We start from the raw sequence: 17,310 nt of genomic DNA, 5'->3' as shown, positions 1-17,310 counted from the left end.
TCATTGATGGATTCATGAATAAATGTTTAGTATTGATAATTTATATAGTATAGAGGTATACATGACAATAGCTGCAGTGGAGAAAGATAGAACAGCGTTGCTGATTCTTTGCCTTGCCACTGCCTTCTTAAAGGGTAGCTGATACCGGTATATCTGATGTAATATTAAATGCAGTCGCGGAGCTAGATAAGGATAGATAAATAAGATAATAATTGAAGATAGATAAGGATAATAATATTAATGACTAATAATCAATACATTTTAGTTTGTAATTTCATTAAATAATGACGAATAATGTACCTATTTCAATCTAGTCATAGTTCAGGCGTTTGAGACATAAAATAACAATTTTGTTAGAGTATCAAATCAATTGATTTTATTAAACTTAAAATATCACATGATTTGAAATCTACAACACTACAAAAAAAAATACTACACTGTGAAATGAAAATTAATGTATAGATACGCAACGAAAAAAAATGTGAGCAAGTATACTGATGAATCGATATCAGGTATTTTGATTTCATTTCTGGATTTCTTTTAATATCTTTTACTTAATAAAAGGAGCAAGACAACTTTCCGGCAAAGACTAGAGTTGTAGACAGTAAGTCCAACATCATAATAATTCTTTTCCACCTCACAAGTTAATTTTTCGACCACTTTTTTGTTAGTTTCACACTACAACTTGTGTAATTTATTCTTAGTTTTACACTACATATTTTGGTGAACTTTTGTGTCACCAAAGTAAATAGTCATTTAAATTTGTAGAGATTAAGTCCAATATTAAAATAGTCCCGTTCTCTTCACACTTAAACTTTTCGGCCACTTTTTTGTTAGTTTCACACTACATCTTATGAGGAAATTTTTCAGTCACTTATTCTCCGTTTTACACAACATTTTTGTGAAGAACTTTTTCAGTCACTTATTCTTAGTATCAAACTACATTGTGTGGCCACTTTTTGTGCCACTGATATGTCCGTTTCATACTTTATCTTTTGGTGATTCGTTTTTGAAACCACCGAAGCTCCATCTGCGTTCCATGTGTGCTCCTATACCGGAAAGTTGCTGATGAAATACAGTGGGGAACTTGGACATTAGCACCTCCACTTCATTGGGCTTGATGGTGGAGTCCATTTTGTGCAGGAACGACCAGATGTAGTCAACGCCGGCTCCGAATGGGTGCACATGTAGGAACACTGATATCAGTCCTGCAAATAATATCATTGATTAAACAAGTATCATGCGTACTATAGATCTCTACTTCATTGAAAATAGACTATTAACCAATAAACTTACCCATAAAATACACATTTTCTAACAATAGAGTGTGATGCTTTAGATTAGAATAAAGCAAACAACTAAGGTTTGTGAGAAGTTACTTTCAGAACGAATTGCAGAATCTGTTCTTACTTTGGAACGATGTGTGCTTGAGGCCAGTTCTGCAAACATATAGTTATGATAATTATTATTATTAAACGAGAATCCAAATTAAATGCTGTAAATCACCCCGAAGACTTCTGCTACTGAAAATATAGAGAACAGGGTAAACAGCTAGATGAAAATTCGATGAGCGGTACTATTAAAAAATTATTTATCAGTCCGGGAACAATATTCAATATTCTCGGGCTGACAAATAATTTTTGAATAGTAGCGCTCATCGAATTTCCATCTAGCTGTTTAACCTGTTGTCAATATTTGCAGTAGCAGAATTATTCGGGGTGATTTACAGCATTTAGTTTGTATTTTCGTTCAATAATAGTTATTAATTCATTGACATTTGAATAACTGCAATAACTCAGTAATTTCCATCTGAAGATAGTTATAAGCTGAAAAATCACTGAAACCCGTAATGTAACCGTCGATTGATCATTGGTTTATTTATCCATGAACAAGTTTAGGGCCTGTGTGTGCATCAAACTCAGCAAAAATAATTATCAATATGGAACATAGTTTGGGGGTTCCCTGCATGAACTTCTTTTTTAGCAATGGAAACGCTCTATTCAGTCCTACTTATGATATTTATAACATTCAATATTTTTGTCAAAGTTGTCTATACAGTCTTGTTTGTATAATTTAATATCACTTCTGAGACAGAATTTTTAATAGATAGCAATAATCTGATTTGGTAGTTTATACAAACATGCATCTTGACAGCTTTCCTAAGGGCTCAGCCACACAGAGAGCGATCTTCGATCCTATAGGTATTATATCTATATCGATATATTATATCTTAAGGTGCATACAGATATACGCGCCGCGAACATGAGCAATTCACTTTTAATCAGCTGATGCCAAGCTTTTTATATCTGTATCTTACCGTTTCTGTAAAAATACAGATATAGTCAGCTGATTAAAAGTGAATTTCTCATGTTCGCGGCGCGTATATCTGTACGCACCTTAAGATACACCTTAAGTTTACTGATCACTTTACTGATCCGGGTCAATCGGTCTCGTTCACTGCCGTGACTCTTTCAAAAGACCCGGATAGCGGTAATGAAGAGGAGAAGATGGCGCAGTCACGTGACGTGGTCTTGGTGCACTCAAGTCTTGGCGTCGTGTAAAATGCATTGTTTGGATTGATACTAACTTTCCATTCTGTTTGCATTCTGTGACTTGAGTAGGATCGTATAGGTCTATTATGACCATAGATCTCTGTGTAACCAGACCCTAAATCTATTCAAGTTTCTTGAGAATAATTATTCATCAACCATTACAAACTCTCGCTTCCAAAGTGTATTCATAATCAGAATCAACTTATTATTGAGGCAAATTATGTTGGTGGTTATTATGCCGGTATTAGCTGACTCATCATGTTCTCCTTATAATCTATTTCAATGGAATGATACTATAATAGTGAGGTCCACGTTATAATGGCAGTGAAGAAAGATAGGAGAAAAACGTTGCCGATCCTCTGTCTTGTCAATGCCTTCTGTAGACGGTAGCTTATACAGGTTTACTGATGTAATATTAACGGTTCATTCTCGTTTAAAATAATCAAATATATTTTATTAAGCAAGCAAATATATTTTTCAATAATTTCATGATGAATTTTCATAATTAATATCAAATATTTTGATAATTGATTCATTATCTTACATTGCTAAAAGACGTTCTGGCAACAGAGCAAAGCGAGAAAGAGATAGCGCTATCCGCTTTGTTGATTGATAGACAAGGATAGCAATACCATTGCTAATCAAACACTGCCATTATAACGTGGGCCTCACTATAGATCAAATAACTCAAGTATTTACCTATAAGTCGAGCGTCCTTTTCAGACAACTTCTGAACGGGAGATTCATTGTTGGCGGTATCTGAGCTTTCATCTCCAGCTCCATCGGTTCTTGCTCCGTTTTCAAGGATTGCAAATTCCACTGTTAACTCAAGCCAATAGTCCTAGTAGTTGTTTTTGGTGAAGCTATGTGACGCTGGTAGTTTCTCATACTGTGCCGTTCTTACACTCTCATATCAACAAAACAGTAATAATAGATAGTAGTCCACAGTAATCGTCTTCAGTTAACATTGATATTTGGAACATGAACAAACTATACCACGGGATATCTTATTATGCTATCTTTTCTATGTTAGAACTGAACTTTAATATCAAATAAGATGTTCAATGGAAATCAAGTTGTAATACGGTTGAAGTTTGAATAAAAATTTGAAAAAAAGTTGAGAGAAAACAATGATGCTTCATTCATATTTCCTTCCTATTCTCACTAAATTTTCTTAAAACGAAACAATAATATTATGATTATCTATGATATAATAAAGTAGAGCATTGGCTTATAATTTCATAGGATGCTTCATCACGTCTGAACTACTGGAATGATTAACTTGAAATCTTTCATATTGATTCTCAATTTACCGAGGATGGTTATAGGCCTATTTTGAATTCTTCAATATTTCAGTAGGTCGAGTTTTTAATTAGACCACTGTGGAGCACTATTTACCTGCTAGTGAAAAATACAATAAATGACTGTTTGTTATTTACCTGTTGCATTCCTTGCAAGGTTTGCTGAACTAGTTTTAGTTGTTTCTCCTTGAGATCAAGCTCTGACTTCAGATCACACCTGACAATGTCAATCTCGTTCTTGTAGGCTTCCAGTTGACAGCGCAGACTGTCGTTTTCATCCTGTAAAAATAATAGTTTTCATTACAAAATTAATACTTTACATATATTATCTTTCCAGTGTAACGTTTTATTTATAATGACTGTTCAGGCCAGTTTCTTTGTATAGTAGTTTTAGTTTTCCTTTATCTGCTGCTTAGTGCTGAGGAAGAGATTTTGTCCTGTTATCGTTTTCATTCCCACGACTTGAGCCGTCCCCTCCGCTCTAGACGTGTGCAGCCCGGAGCTGAGTTCAGTTGCAAAACAGATCTCATTGTCGACAGATCATTGTTTTTCGTTTGGATAGTTGATCCATAATTAGCAACTCCTATTTGTTTAATTTGTTATTTTTTGAATATGTCATCGTGGGAAATTCGTCCCATTATTATTGTGAATATAATATATTCGATTCGTGTAATTGATTCATAATTTATTTGTGCTTGTGTTTGTGAAAATATATTGAGAGTGAAAGCCAACGCCCTAAATCGTTAAAAATACTTTGAGTGAAATATATATCCAGTCAGTACAAATGTTTGAGGACTAAGGACCACAAGAGCGGATCACACACCATCGCAAAATAATATCGATTTGTTTTCACCCATCTGTCTCCTTCATATTCCTTATTCCAATTTACCACCTGAAACCCTGTTTGTAACAAATCGGTATATCATTACGTCATAGTTTGGATTGGGGTACGTGTTTTTTCCTATTAGTTTTCCTGGGTCTAAATACTGATGTGCTGAATTGGATATAAATGAATGTGTTTATTTGTATCATACAGTCCAACCCAAAAAAACCAGAGGCAAAAGGCCTATTGATTCGTAGAAATTTGTAACAATGACAGAAGTATATTCATTACCCACACACAGGCCCAAAGTTCATGTGAGCATCACATCTCAGCAAAAAAATATAAGTATGTCAAAGCAGAAGGATACAGTACCTATAATAAAATTCAACCGAAGAAAAATTCTGAAAGGAAAATGCTAGCTTATCAGAATGGAATTGAGTATTTTAAGGCCGAGTTTAGACCAACATAGCATAGATTTACACACGCGCATAAAACGCATAGAAACAACCCGACATGCATAACATAGATTATGTCTCCAAAAGTGTATGGATCCTATGTTAGTTCTCAATCTGTTGCCAGATCGTTGTTCAACAATGTAGAAATATAATCAACTAACAAAATATTTTATCTCAACTATGAAAATTTATTATTCAATCATTGAAAAATAATATATTTTTCGCCACACTTGGATGTAATGAGCTGGTTTACGTGCGTCATATGGAGGCCGAAAGTGATTGTTTTCTGACCAGGCCGGTAAAACTTTACGGCCCTAGGGCTGTAAAATGACCTTGAATAACAGCTGATCGTGTCCGATCTCACAAAAATCATAGAGAGATAATCTCATAACGACTGTAATAATCTATATAATTATGTATCGTGAATCGCGGTATTATATCTATAATATATTTTATAAATTACTGTTTCATAATTTAATATGTATTATTGTGTGTTTGATATCAAACAATAGAATACGATGATATATCTCCATAGCCTCAACAATATAATGTTGGCTACATTGTCCACTGTCAGAAAGGTACGTATCGCAAGTATTTAAAAGTGAAGAATCGAATTTGAAATCAAAGTACAATAATTGTATCAATATTTAAAAGTGAGGTAGAGTAATAATTGTTTCTTTTTTATTATCGAATTCCACTTCTTAATGCAATACAATCAACAATAATAATAAGCAAATACAGCACAGATCTGAAGTTTAAGGTAAGCCTACTGGTGAAACTCAGCCTTGACTGAAAAATTCCTAGTAATTTTTCCGTAATTCTTTATTAAAACTTTTAGATAATTTTTCTTCAATATTAAACCATATAGAGAAAACATTAGGCCCACTCAAGATTGAATCTTCGAATGTTTTCTCTATGATTTAACTATTTTCAGAGCAATATTTTGTTGTGAAAATGCCAGCAAACCGGCTTCAAATTTGCCGCTATACACTATTATTATAGTAGCCTACATACGTTACCTGACTTAATTAAGAGTGAAAATTTTATTGTGAGACAGATAATAATATTAATTTTAATAATATAAGTCATGAGCCAAAGTCTGTTGTACGGTACGCTTTTTAGGAGTGAAGTAAACTTTTTTAGAAGTCTAGTATTACAGTATTACGTGTATGCTAAGGGTTATCAGTCAGGCCTTAACTTTCAACAGTACGCAATGGCCGAGAGCGTAAAGGCGTAATACATCAGAACTGAAAGCTCAGTGAATAAACAAACATGATCTAGGTTCGAATCTCGGTCAATGATATTTTTTTTGTCGATGAATTTCGACTTTTATTAGCTATTTTATATTAGTTACCGTAATTTAAATTTCAATCAATTTTTTAGATATATTTTGAGACAAAACTGTGAAATATGCAATTATATTAACTTTTTCATCACATTATTTCAAAATAATTCACCGGGCGCAAAGCGCGAGCTATAAAAATTCAAACAATTATTCGAAATATTAATAGTATAAAAATATGGTCACTATTGTAAATTATTAATTAGTAATATTGAAATTAATTGACAGTAAAAGTTGTCATAACCAAGATTCAAACTATCAAAATAGGCTGTTTGAATTTTATTTATTTTTCAATTTCTTATATATTGGGAAGTTTTTTTTTGGTGTGGCGAAAAATAGCGTTCGCAACTCGGGCAAAAAGCTCTCGAACGCTTCAAGTTCTCGACTTCGTCTCGAACTTGAAAACCGCGATCTCGAGCCGGAAAACATACATTTTCGACCCTAGGTGCGAAATATACTATTATTGAATGAAATATAAATTATTATTTTGAAAAGAATTAACTGTTAGTATTGAATCAGATATATATTGGTATCAGCAATCCTCTATAGAAGGCAGAGAATCGGCAACGCTGTCTCCCATCTATCTCCACTGCCATCAAAACGTGGACGTCACTGTATGATAAGAGATACGATTATTGATAATATCAATTTATCCATACCTTGAGACATGAAATGCTGTCACTTTCCTTCCTAGGTTTTTTCCTTGGACCATCATCTTCAGAATCGGATACTTCCATTTCCTCATCAAATCCAGCATTTAAATTCTCTTGCAACTCGATTGTTTTAATTTCCTGAATGAACAAACCAAAGCACATTAATAACATAAATTGTTGAGAGTTTCAACAAAATGACATTTCATGCGTTAGATTATGTGTTTGCTGTAAATTGCTAAAAATATTATACCGACATAAAATTTTATAACAATATCTTTAGCTGTATAGAAATAATACTCGAATTGCATTTTAATTGTATTTATATCAAGAGCATCATTGCTCAATTATTATGAAATACATTATTTGATTGCCACTTTTATTTTTAGGGCTACTGAAATAATTATTGAAACATAATAAAATCTATCAAGTGCCCTTTTATTTTATCACAACACGGCTAGAATCACGTTGAACCTAGTTGTGTTGTGCTAAAATATAACAGGTACCTTATATTATTAATACATTTTATTGTGTTTAAGTTATTTGATGGTCATGTGAATAGAGAACATGACTGAATAAAATGGGATATGATTTTTAGAATTATACAAAACCTGAACACTGGAAAGGAACAATTTCTGTGAAAAGAGACGATTTTAGAATATACTTAATGAATCATCCATCAATTACCCCGATAAAGGTGCTTCAATTAGAATAATAAGTAGTATTATTAATAATTTACAGGAAAATTAATCTTATTATTCTTTAATTGAAGAAAACCCAAAGAAGAAAAACTGATTATAAACAAGAGTTTCAATTTTCCATTGTAAAGACGGTAGTTCGTATATGATTCCTATTGATTACCAGGAAAAATTTAGAAGAATGAATTGTTGACCATTTTAATAAAATAAATTATGTACTTGAATTCAGAATGTTTTAATTAGATCAAGAACTAAAATATTCAGTCAATTTGGTAAGATGGCTCATTGTTTCAGTAAAAGTCAACAAGATATACTTAGCCACTGGAGGTGGAAGATCCAATTAAAATTATTCAATTAATAAAATAATGTCTAGACTAATGCGGGGGAAATGAAAATCTATTATTTATCATATGTAACAAACGATACTGATGTGAAAACATTGGTAGATAAAATACCAAAACAATCCTTGCCATTTTTTCTTCCAAATTAAATTGATGACACAGATCAAAAAGTAGGTTGGGCTTACTTTACAAGTCCAATTTTCTATGTAAACACATATAAAAGTTTGAATTTATGTGGAATCTATTTAGACACTTGAGATAATTCAATGAATAACCGAAACCGGTCGCGTAGTATAAGAAAATAAAAGGGTACAAATATTTATAAAAGAGGATATTATCAATCTACTCAATTATCAATTCATAATATTCTACATTGATTATGAATTCATAATACACATATCAATTAAAAAATTGTCAAACCCAATAGACCGATTACATTAGAAAGAATTGGCATTTCTGTAAATGCTTCCATGTAACTTATCAAGCTCTCACAAACCATTACTTTCATGTAGTTTTAGATCTCGGAGAAGATACTGAGCCAGACGTTTGAAAAGTAATTCACCTTCACAACTTACCTTGGCCAATCGTAGCTAAAGATGCAAAAATGCACTCTTAAATTAATACAAACCAATCATCGACTGATGAAGAACCCGTCTCTATTCGCAATGTAAAGATGAACGGAGAGTTCATTATTATGGTAGTGAGTTTTGCCACATCGTGCTATTTAATTGAGTTGTCAAAAGATTTAAAAATTACCAAGCTGCTTTCTTTCAAGCCCAACAGTTGCTTTCATTTATAAGTACACATTGCGAGCTGACACATCTGAACATCCTAGAGGCTACCTTTCTAGTTTTAAATAAATCTACCCATCTCCATAACATATCTTTTAGAAGAAAGCGTTAGTGAAGGAGTTTCTAGTGGAAAGAAATTTGGATTCCTATCTTCTTTAGTTTCCCTCCAACTAGGTTAAGGTACCTACATACTGTAACAAACTGTTGAATTTTGGAGGAAATAAATTTGAATTGAATTGAAAAAAGAAGGAGTGAAGGAGTTTCTAGTGGAAATAAATTTGGATTCCTATCTTCTTTAGTTTCCCTCCAACTAGGTTAAGGTACCTACATACTGTAACAAACTGTTGAATTTTGGAGGAAATAAATTTGAATTGAAAAAAGAATATAATTCTCTATTATTCAATTCAGTTCGGTAAAAAAATTCAGTACAACTATGAGGTTGAGTTCAGCAATTGATATTCTATTGAAGGTTAAGAATTGAAAATCTGTGAAGGTAAAAAATTCAAATTTGATTTTGCTTGTACAGTATACAGAGTGATTCAATTATAGGCGAGCCCTAAGCTCGTAGAACCCTAGTAAAGACAATGAATCATGTTCATATAAATATTTGTGTTTATCTGTTATAAACACAGAAGCCTTTTAACGTTTTGTGAGTGGTGATATAATATTTAGGCTCAGTTTCACATAAGTTAATTTTTAATAACGATTAAAGGCCACCAGAACCAATCAGAGAAGATCTTAAAGAAGGCTTCTCTAACAGGCTTTAATAATAATTAAATTCAATAGTTTTTTGTGTGACTGGGCCTTAGATTAGTAGTACGAAAAACCTAATAAATAAACCCTCACTACTAAGGCATATTTTCTTGGAGGTATGTTAAATCTGTCGACTTTGAGTCAAACAATTAAAAAGCCAGAAGGCTACTTGAATGAGTTCCTCTCATTTTTTTAATATACAGACGATTTCTTCCCCTTTTCATTCAGTTTTCGATAAAGCCAGAGATCTGTCTGATACCTAATATGCTGCTAATAGTAGTATACCTATTCATTTACTTTCTAGAAAATATTCTGAGAACATAATTGAATAATCAATTAGTGCATGCATTACAAAAATCAATTCAAACAAGCAAACTGCTCAGTAGCTACCATAAAAGCTTTTAAGCTAGATTTTTTACATCTAGAATTGTTATGTTCAAGAAGTGAGGGTGACTCACAACACCCTACATAAAACTGTAGATTTCAATAGTATTGATGAGTGGAAAATCGAAAAATAACTTATATTATTAGAAGTTATTCAGATCACTTACACAGAGTAAAAACATGTTTTGAACATATTTTTCAACCCTTAATTATTATCACAAAGTTTAGAAAAATCAATTCATCAATAAAATTTATCTGATTCAATTTATAGTATTCATCAATAATCTACTGAGGTTGTAAAATACTGAAATATTATGAGCTTTGGACAGTCGCTGTTATCAATATTTTCAAATAATTGAAATAGTTCAAATCGGATAACAACAGTTGTTGAGAGATTACAATAAAACATACCTGACATTTTATATTTTGTATTTCTACTGAGGTTGTAAAATACTGAAATATTCTGAGCTTTGGACAGTCGCTGCTATCAATATTTTCAAATAATTGAAATAGTTCAAATAGTTGAAATCGGATAACAACAGTTGTTGAGAGATTACAATAAAACATACCTGACATTTTATATTTTGTATTTCATATTCTTTTTGAAGGAAAAAATACTTAGACAGCTACGAAATTAATGAAGAATGTTAAACACTTATAATTGGATCGATAGGCTATATTGCTTCAAGAAATTACAGTTCCATCAAGAAGGCTTAATTGGAAATTTACATTATTTCTGATATTTTTCGCACAGAACTAGTTTTCATGCATCAATCACATCTGCATGCAACAAAAAAAACATAAAATCAGGAAATCAAGGAGTCATGCAATTTTAGAAATTCATGGTAAACATGAATTGTCACGGGTCTCATGAAGGGAATGAAGATAATAAATTGATTTTACATTAACTGATTATCGTTCATGATTTTTCATGCTATCAGTATTCAGATTACATACAGTATTAATTCTATCCTTGTATTTGTATGGGTTGCATTGTAATGTTAATCAAATTAAATATGATGTAAATATAACAGTTATGGCGAATTTGACAAGATAAAACTGAGAGACACAGCATGGAATAGAGTTTAAGTTAAAGAGATCCCTATCCATTTAGTGATTACAAAAGTAATAATTTTAATTAATGTTAAGATTATTCATTATGCTCAAAGCCCTTATTATAATAAATCCTTATAACTGAAACGCGATATTTTGTATCAGTTTCTCTCTAAAGCCGAATTTCCACAACATATCAGTGAACATGCCCGTTACAGTGAGAATATTAATCTAATAGGTTTTAATGGGACTAGACATACTCGCTCGGCCGGGTTCAGTAGGAATAGTCCAAATATATTGAGTGTGTTCGTTTCTCAATGTTAAATATGGTTTTCAGTAATGGTATTTCATTTTTATTTTTTATTCAATCGTTCCAAATTCTAAATTTCAAGTAAAAATATTTTTGGACAAAAAATTGTGATGTGGAGTAGAATACTCTTCCAATATCATTTTAATGATGAGTAATTATGATAAGTAATGATATGTATTGCAGATCAAGGCTGATAAGTAGAGAGATCAACTTATTTTCTAGTAAAACTATTTTTGGACAGAGAATTGTGATATGGAGTAGAAAGTAAAAAGTGACTTGACTTTTTTCGAACTCATAATCTAAATTTGGGAGTGGAATATCTTTTTTGCTCTTCCAATATTATTTTAATGATGAGTAACTGATATATGTATTGTAGGTCAAGGCAGATAAGTGGAGAGATCAACTTATCTACATATAATATTGAACTCCCTCCTACACACTGAGCTGCAGTCTTGTAATGTAACTATCATTCTGTAGGTAACATTCTGGGATATAAATTGATTTGAAAAACGTTGTACTAATAAATAACTCATTGGATCGTTCACTTTCACTAATACTGAGAACCTAGTTTAAAATGGACGACGTAGGTACACTGAGAAATAGGGCGGAAAATGAATTATCTAGCTGAAGCAAGTACAAAAGCAACTAGGGTTAGGCATAAGATTAATACAGAGTTGATTAGCAGAGAGAGAGAATGAGAAGATAATGAGGAGGAGTGAGAGAGATGGGAGGGTGGGGTGAGTGCCACCTACCGTTGCTTGTTTCTTCCACATTTCGATGTTCTTGCGTTGAGGTTTCGTGAAATGGTCCCAAACCTTCTTGTGCGAAGCGCAGATGAACACTCTCTCGATCTGACTGACTTTAGGAAGAGATATTCACACGTTCAATTAATAACTAAACAATAATAGAAATTTTAGAGTAATAAGTGAAATATGACACCATCAACGCATCAATGCACAACTCATCATCGTCTTGGCCAAATCGACTTTACTAATAACTTACACCTTTCTCCTCAATCCTTGAGACACTCTTCGAGTCGAATTACTTGAACACTTACAACAGCCGAATTTCGGTTGCAACGGATCAACAGTTGTCGAGTCAAATGTCGAGCTTTCTGACTACTGGCTTATGGTAGCAAAAATATTAAACGTACCAAGTTTAAAATATAGCATTTCACAATAAAAAAGTAAGAGATTCTTGATATTTATTGTACAGATAAAAATTGTAATAGTAATTATTGTGATATTGGACATCAAAACAATGCTTACTAGGTAAAAAATATTTCATGACTTCTGTGTGGACAGCTTACGACCAAACAATCATAAAATAAGTTAAAGAAGTACACTTGAATTTTAAAAACACTCTTTTGAAGTGAAAATGCACTTACATTGGTAGTGACGATCGTTTCGACCTGTTGTGGGTCATCACTTCATTTTGTTTAGTCAATCACCAAGTGCATTTTCACTTCATAAGTGTTTTTAAAATTCAAGTTTAATTTTAATAGTGAAAAAATATGGAAAAATACAGAGTTAAAGAGTTAAATTCGTTTTCGATCAGAAGTTTCCGGATTCATTAGGCTGGGCTGTTGCAAATACTCAAAGTAATTTGACTTGGTTTTGTCGAGTTCCAGCTGAGAGCTTTTACTGCTCAGTAAGTCTTACCATCAACATTTTATTCAAATTAGCGTTAGTTTCTATTGCCGAAGAACCAGACTGGAAGATTAAAAACTAATATAACTTGCAATGGTTGTGATACAATACAAAATAATCATAGACAGTAAAGATTGAATTTATAAAGAAATATTAAACATAATGAAACGTGGGAGTAGTGGAAATTATTAAAAGTAGGTATAAATAGAGAAGTCTCGTACAAAAAAGAAGAAAAAACATTCAACATCTGAAAACCATGTTATAAAATTGAAAATTTTGTTCTGAAAATGGCAGAGGACATGCCATTGACTTATCTTATGTTCGGTCGGGGATAGAAGTTGGACAGAAAATTTATGATTGCATTTTTACGAACAACTACCGTTTTGTAATTGAAAGTTTAAATCAGTTTGTAATATAACGCTGATTAAATAAAACAGTAGAATCAATTTATTTAGATTGGCAGTAATATTTTAAGTAATACATACAAAAACTCGATAGTTTTTACCGATACGTAAAATGTAATACGTAAAGTTGTTTGTTTCAAACAACGTTTAAATGAATTCATGTCGTTGTTCAGAACATAAAAATAGTGTGTTAATACATCGCAGTTCGAAATGGATCAAGCAATCATCATCTTGAATTAATTTGTTGTTTCTTACACAAAATAGAATAATGTTTTCAGATTGTAAAAGCTTGATAAGGTGGGTCATCAACCACCTTCAATTCCAAATAATGTTGCAGAAGAGAGTAAGTGATCCGAAAATAAAATTAATTGGCTTCATAATACCACAGATAATGCCTTTCTCCATTGTATAGCTAACACCATACATTACCTGGAATACAAAGTCAATGCAAATCAGCTAAGTGACAATTTATATACAGATCATGCCTTCTTTTGAGATAACTTTGTATTATTATACTTATCTTAAGAATGGTATGCACTGTCTAGATATTATTCGTGGATTTACTTACTTAACGATATTTTTTACATGCATTGGTTTGCTCAGTGTCTAGTCTCATGTCCCAACATTTGATCCACTACAAAGAGAAAATTTCTTCCCAGACAGACATTTCAGAGAAACTTACCAAACAACTTTAATCAGTTGATTCATTGTAAGATTCTTAGCAAAAGTGAATAATAGAAGATGTAGAAATAATCTGAAATTTAGCACAAGATAAGAGATATTTTACTGCACTTTACTTATTTGCAAACTTACCTTCATTCATAATGAGCGTGTCGAACAATCAAACAATTTAATGCAAATCGAGTTACAAGCGCATAGGGCAAACAAGACTTTCACATAACAACTCTTCATCAAAATTCATCATTATCTGTGAATATCTCTAATCTAAAATCATTTCACCCTTCCAGAATATCTGTACTCTTCTTACCAAACGTGGAATAATAGCTGGTAATAGCTGGTAGAATACTGTGTAGAGATGCAATGGATTTCAATGCTCTCCTTGATAAACAATTTTGATATACTCACCGACATCTTTCAACAAATCATTAATGCAGATTAAATGTTGAGTAGTAATGGAAAAAGTAGGTAAGAGAGGCCTTAAACTCATTCAAAAAATATTACAAGATAATTAAAAATAAAAGCTTAACAATGAAAAGCATACAATAATTTCTTAATTCATTATGTTGTAATGACTTTTTCTCTTTGTAATATTGCTGGAGGAGACGTCTAGTAGGTTAACGATTTTATTTTTCGAAAATATTTTGTATTCAAGTACAATTTACTGTATTCGTATAATATTGCAGCTTGTTCTATATTTAGTTTCAAGGTAGAATTGTACTATAATAATGTTTCAAAATGGCACCTGCTAATTAGCCTACGGGCTTCCCTTTAGCAGGACCCAGGACTGTAAAAATGTTTCCTATAAATTGATTGAAGCAGTCAACTTTACATTATCAATAACGAAATGAGATACATTAAGCGGACAGCCTTCATCATTGTTCAACTGGACAGAAATAGTTCCAAATTTTATTAGGAAGACAATAGATATAACTTTGCACCCACAATTTTAATTTCATCTCCGGATATATGCTAACGTATCAAATACTACCAATAGTCCAGTCACTATATACATTGGTGCATGCAATTTATATTGTAGTTATGATTTTTTAATATATTATTTGGGTACATAAGAGAAGTCCAGAACCAATTTCTTCATGCAAAATTTTCTTGTGCTGGATACAGAGTGGCCCAAAAACCTAGTATATTCGGCTCATTTTCCAGTTTTCAGCTATTTCTGCCAAATCTCGTAATCGGACAGAAAAATTTGCTCTCGCTTTTTTTCTAGAATATGAAATTCTGAATAAAATGAGATCATTCGGAACTCTCTACATCCAATGAGTAATGAGTTATGATTTTTCAAAAATTAGTGAAATTTGAAGAGAAAATCAATTTTGATGAATTTTAGTTTTTGATCAACAATATCTTCCGATTGTTATCATTTAGATGTGTAATTCAAAATCCCTCTGGGCGTATTTTTGTGCTCTACAATCTGAGATCAGGTAGAGCGCTCTATCTCATATAGATTTCCAGGTACACCTTACAACAATGCTCCTTGTATTGTGAAAAACACCTAATTTTCAGCTTCAACCATCATCACCAACTACATAGTCTTCACATTGATATTTTGCACAATGACATTTTTGAAAAATCATAACTCAATACTCATTGGATATAGAGAGTTGCGAATGATCTCATTTTATTCAGAATTTCATATTCTAGAAAAAAGGCAAGAGCAAATTTTTCTGTCCGATTACGAGATTTGGCAGAAATAGCTGAAAACTGGAAAATGAGCCAAAAATACGAGGTTTTCGGGCCACTCTGTATCTAGCACAAGGAAACTTTGCATGAAGGAATTGGTTCTGGACTTCTCTTATGTACCCAAATAATATATTAAAAAATCAGAACTACAATATATATTGCAAGCACACCCCCTTTTTTATATCTATATCGACTGGACTACAAGCATTGTTTGATTTTGTAGTGTTTTTTTGACTAACCCAACCTAAACTAAACCAACCTAACTATAAAGAAGCGACGGGACCCGTCAAATGAATAAGTCGTGCGGACTGTTGATTACTGTGAGCCTTACAACTCACACTCACTTATCTCCTACAAACACAGTAAAGTATTCTTTGCAGATGAATCCTTTGACTGACAGACTGTTTAGAAGATACAAACAACTTACACTGGATGAGGGCAGTTCTAACACAGCCAGCTATAGTGAGGTCCACTCTATAATAGCAGTATTTGATTAAAATTGGTGTTGCTATCCTTGTCCATCATTCGACAAAGCAGATAGCGCTATCCTTTTCTAGCTCCGCAACATTGTCAGATCGTGTTTTAACAATGTAAACATTTAATTAATTGAGAAAATAGTGAATCTAAATTATGAAAATGTATTATTTAATCATTGAAAACATATTTTATTGATACATAAAATATAATCGATTACAGATACTGTTTTAGGTGAAATGAAGTGATAGTTATACATAATCATACACTGGAATATTGTCTAAAAATATCACAAATCTATTTCAAAATTAGATACATGTTTCAACACCTATGATGTCATCTTCTTCACACCTATGATGTTACACTGAAGATGACATCATAGGTGTCAAACATGTATCTAATTTTGAAATAGATTTGTGATATTTTTGGACAATATTCTATTGTTTCATTATACTGTAATTGATTATCTAAAACAAGAATTAACATCTAATATGACATCAGATATGCCGGTGTTAGCATAGAGAAACAATAGCGTAAGTAGATATCCCATGGTATAGGGCGTTTATGTCGCAACTTTTACTGTTATCTCAAGCCGATTACTGTCGATTTTTACTGTTTTGTTGGGGTGAGAGTGTATGAATGGCACAATTTGAGAGACTACCAGCGTCACAGAGCTTCATGGAAAAGAACTACGTGAACTATCGGCTTGGGATAACAGTAAAAGTTGCGACATAACGCCCTTTACCAAGGGATATCTACTTATGCTATCGTTTCTCTATGGTATTAGTGACAAGGCAGAGTATCATTAATGTTGCTCTCCCATTTTCTCCACTGCCATTATAACATAGTGGACCTTACTATAGTTGTGACAGTCGGAGCGAACAACTTACACTGGATTAGGGCAGTTCTAATACAGTCCTCTTTGGGCTTAAAATACTCGTGAATGAATAA

At 32.4% G+C, this 17,310-nt stretch overlaps 2 protein-coding genes across 2 annotated transcripts in view; both read right to left on the bottom strand.

The window, feature by feature from the left end:
* Window positions 1–48: 48 nt before the first annotated feature.
* LOC120351654 (ecto-NOX disulfide-thiol exchanger 2-like) lies at window positions 49–7,210 on the bottom strand. Its single transcript, XM_039429573.1, has 4 exons — window positions 7,133–7,210; window positions 3,992–4,132; window positions 3,252–3,378; window positions 49–1,208 (listed from the first exon to the last, which is right to left on the bottom strand). The coding sequence occupies exons 1-4, from the start codon at window positions 7,208–7,210 to the stop codon at window positions 982–984; spliced, it is 573 nt and encodes a 190-aa protein (XP_039285507.1). The 3' UTR covers window positions 49–981.
* Window positions 7,175–17,310, bottom strand: part of LOC111048772 (ecto-NOX disulfide-thiol exchanger 2) — a 26,227-nt gene continuing 16,091 nt past the window's right edge. The window contains exon 10 of the mRNA XM_039428967.1: window positions 7,175–7,264. Coding sequence (XP_039284901.1) covers window positions 7,263–7,264 — 2 coding nt within the window. The 3' untranslated portion in view covers window positions 7,175–7,262. The remainder of the gene's footprint in view (window positions 7,265–17,310) is intronic.

This window comes from Nilaparvata lugens, chromosome 5, assembly GCF_014356525.2.
Source record: "Nilaparvata lugens isolate BPH chromosome 5, ASM1435652v1, whole genome shotgun sequence".
In the NCBI taxonomy this organism is placed as follows: domain Eukaryota; kingdom Metazoa; phylum Arthropoda; class Insecta; order Hemiptera; family Delphacidae; genus Nilaparvata; species Nilaparvata lugens.
Note: the sequence above shows the minus strand (reverse complement) of the source record. Positions and strands in the feature narration are given on the sequence as shown.

Excerpts from the sequence above, each read along its gene's own strand:
- LOC120351654 (XM_039429573.1), bottom strand. The coding sequence starts at position 7,210 with ATGGAAGTATCCGATTCTGAAGATGATGGTCCAAGGAAAAAACCTAGG. Across the intron at positions 4,133-7,132 it reads ACAGCATTTCATGTCTCAAG|GATGAAAACGACAGTCTGCG; the intron begins GTATGGATAAAT and ends TTATTTTTACAG. Across the intron at positions 1,209-3,251 it reads AAAGGACGCTCGACTTATAG|GACTGATATCAGTGTTCCTA; the intron begins GTAAATACTTGA and ends TATTATTTGCAG.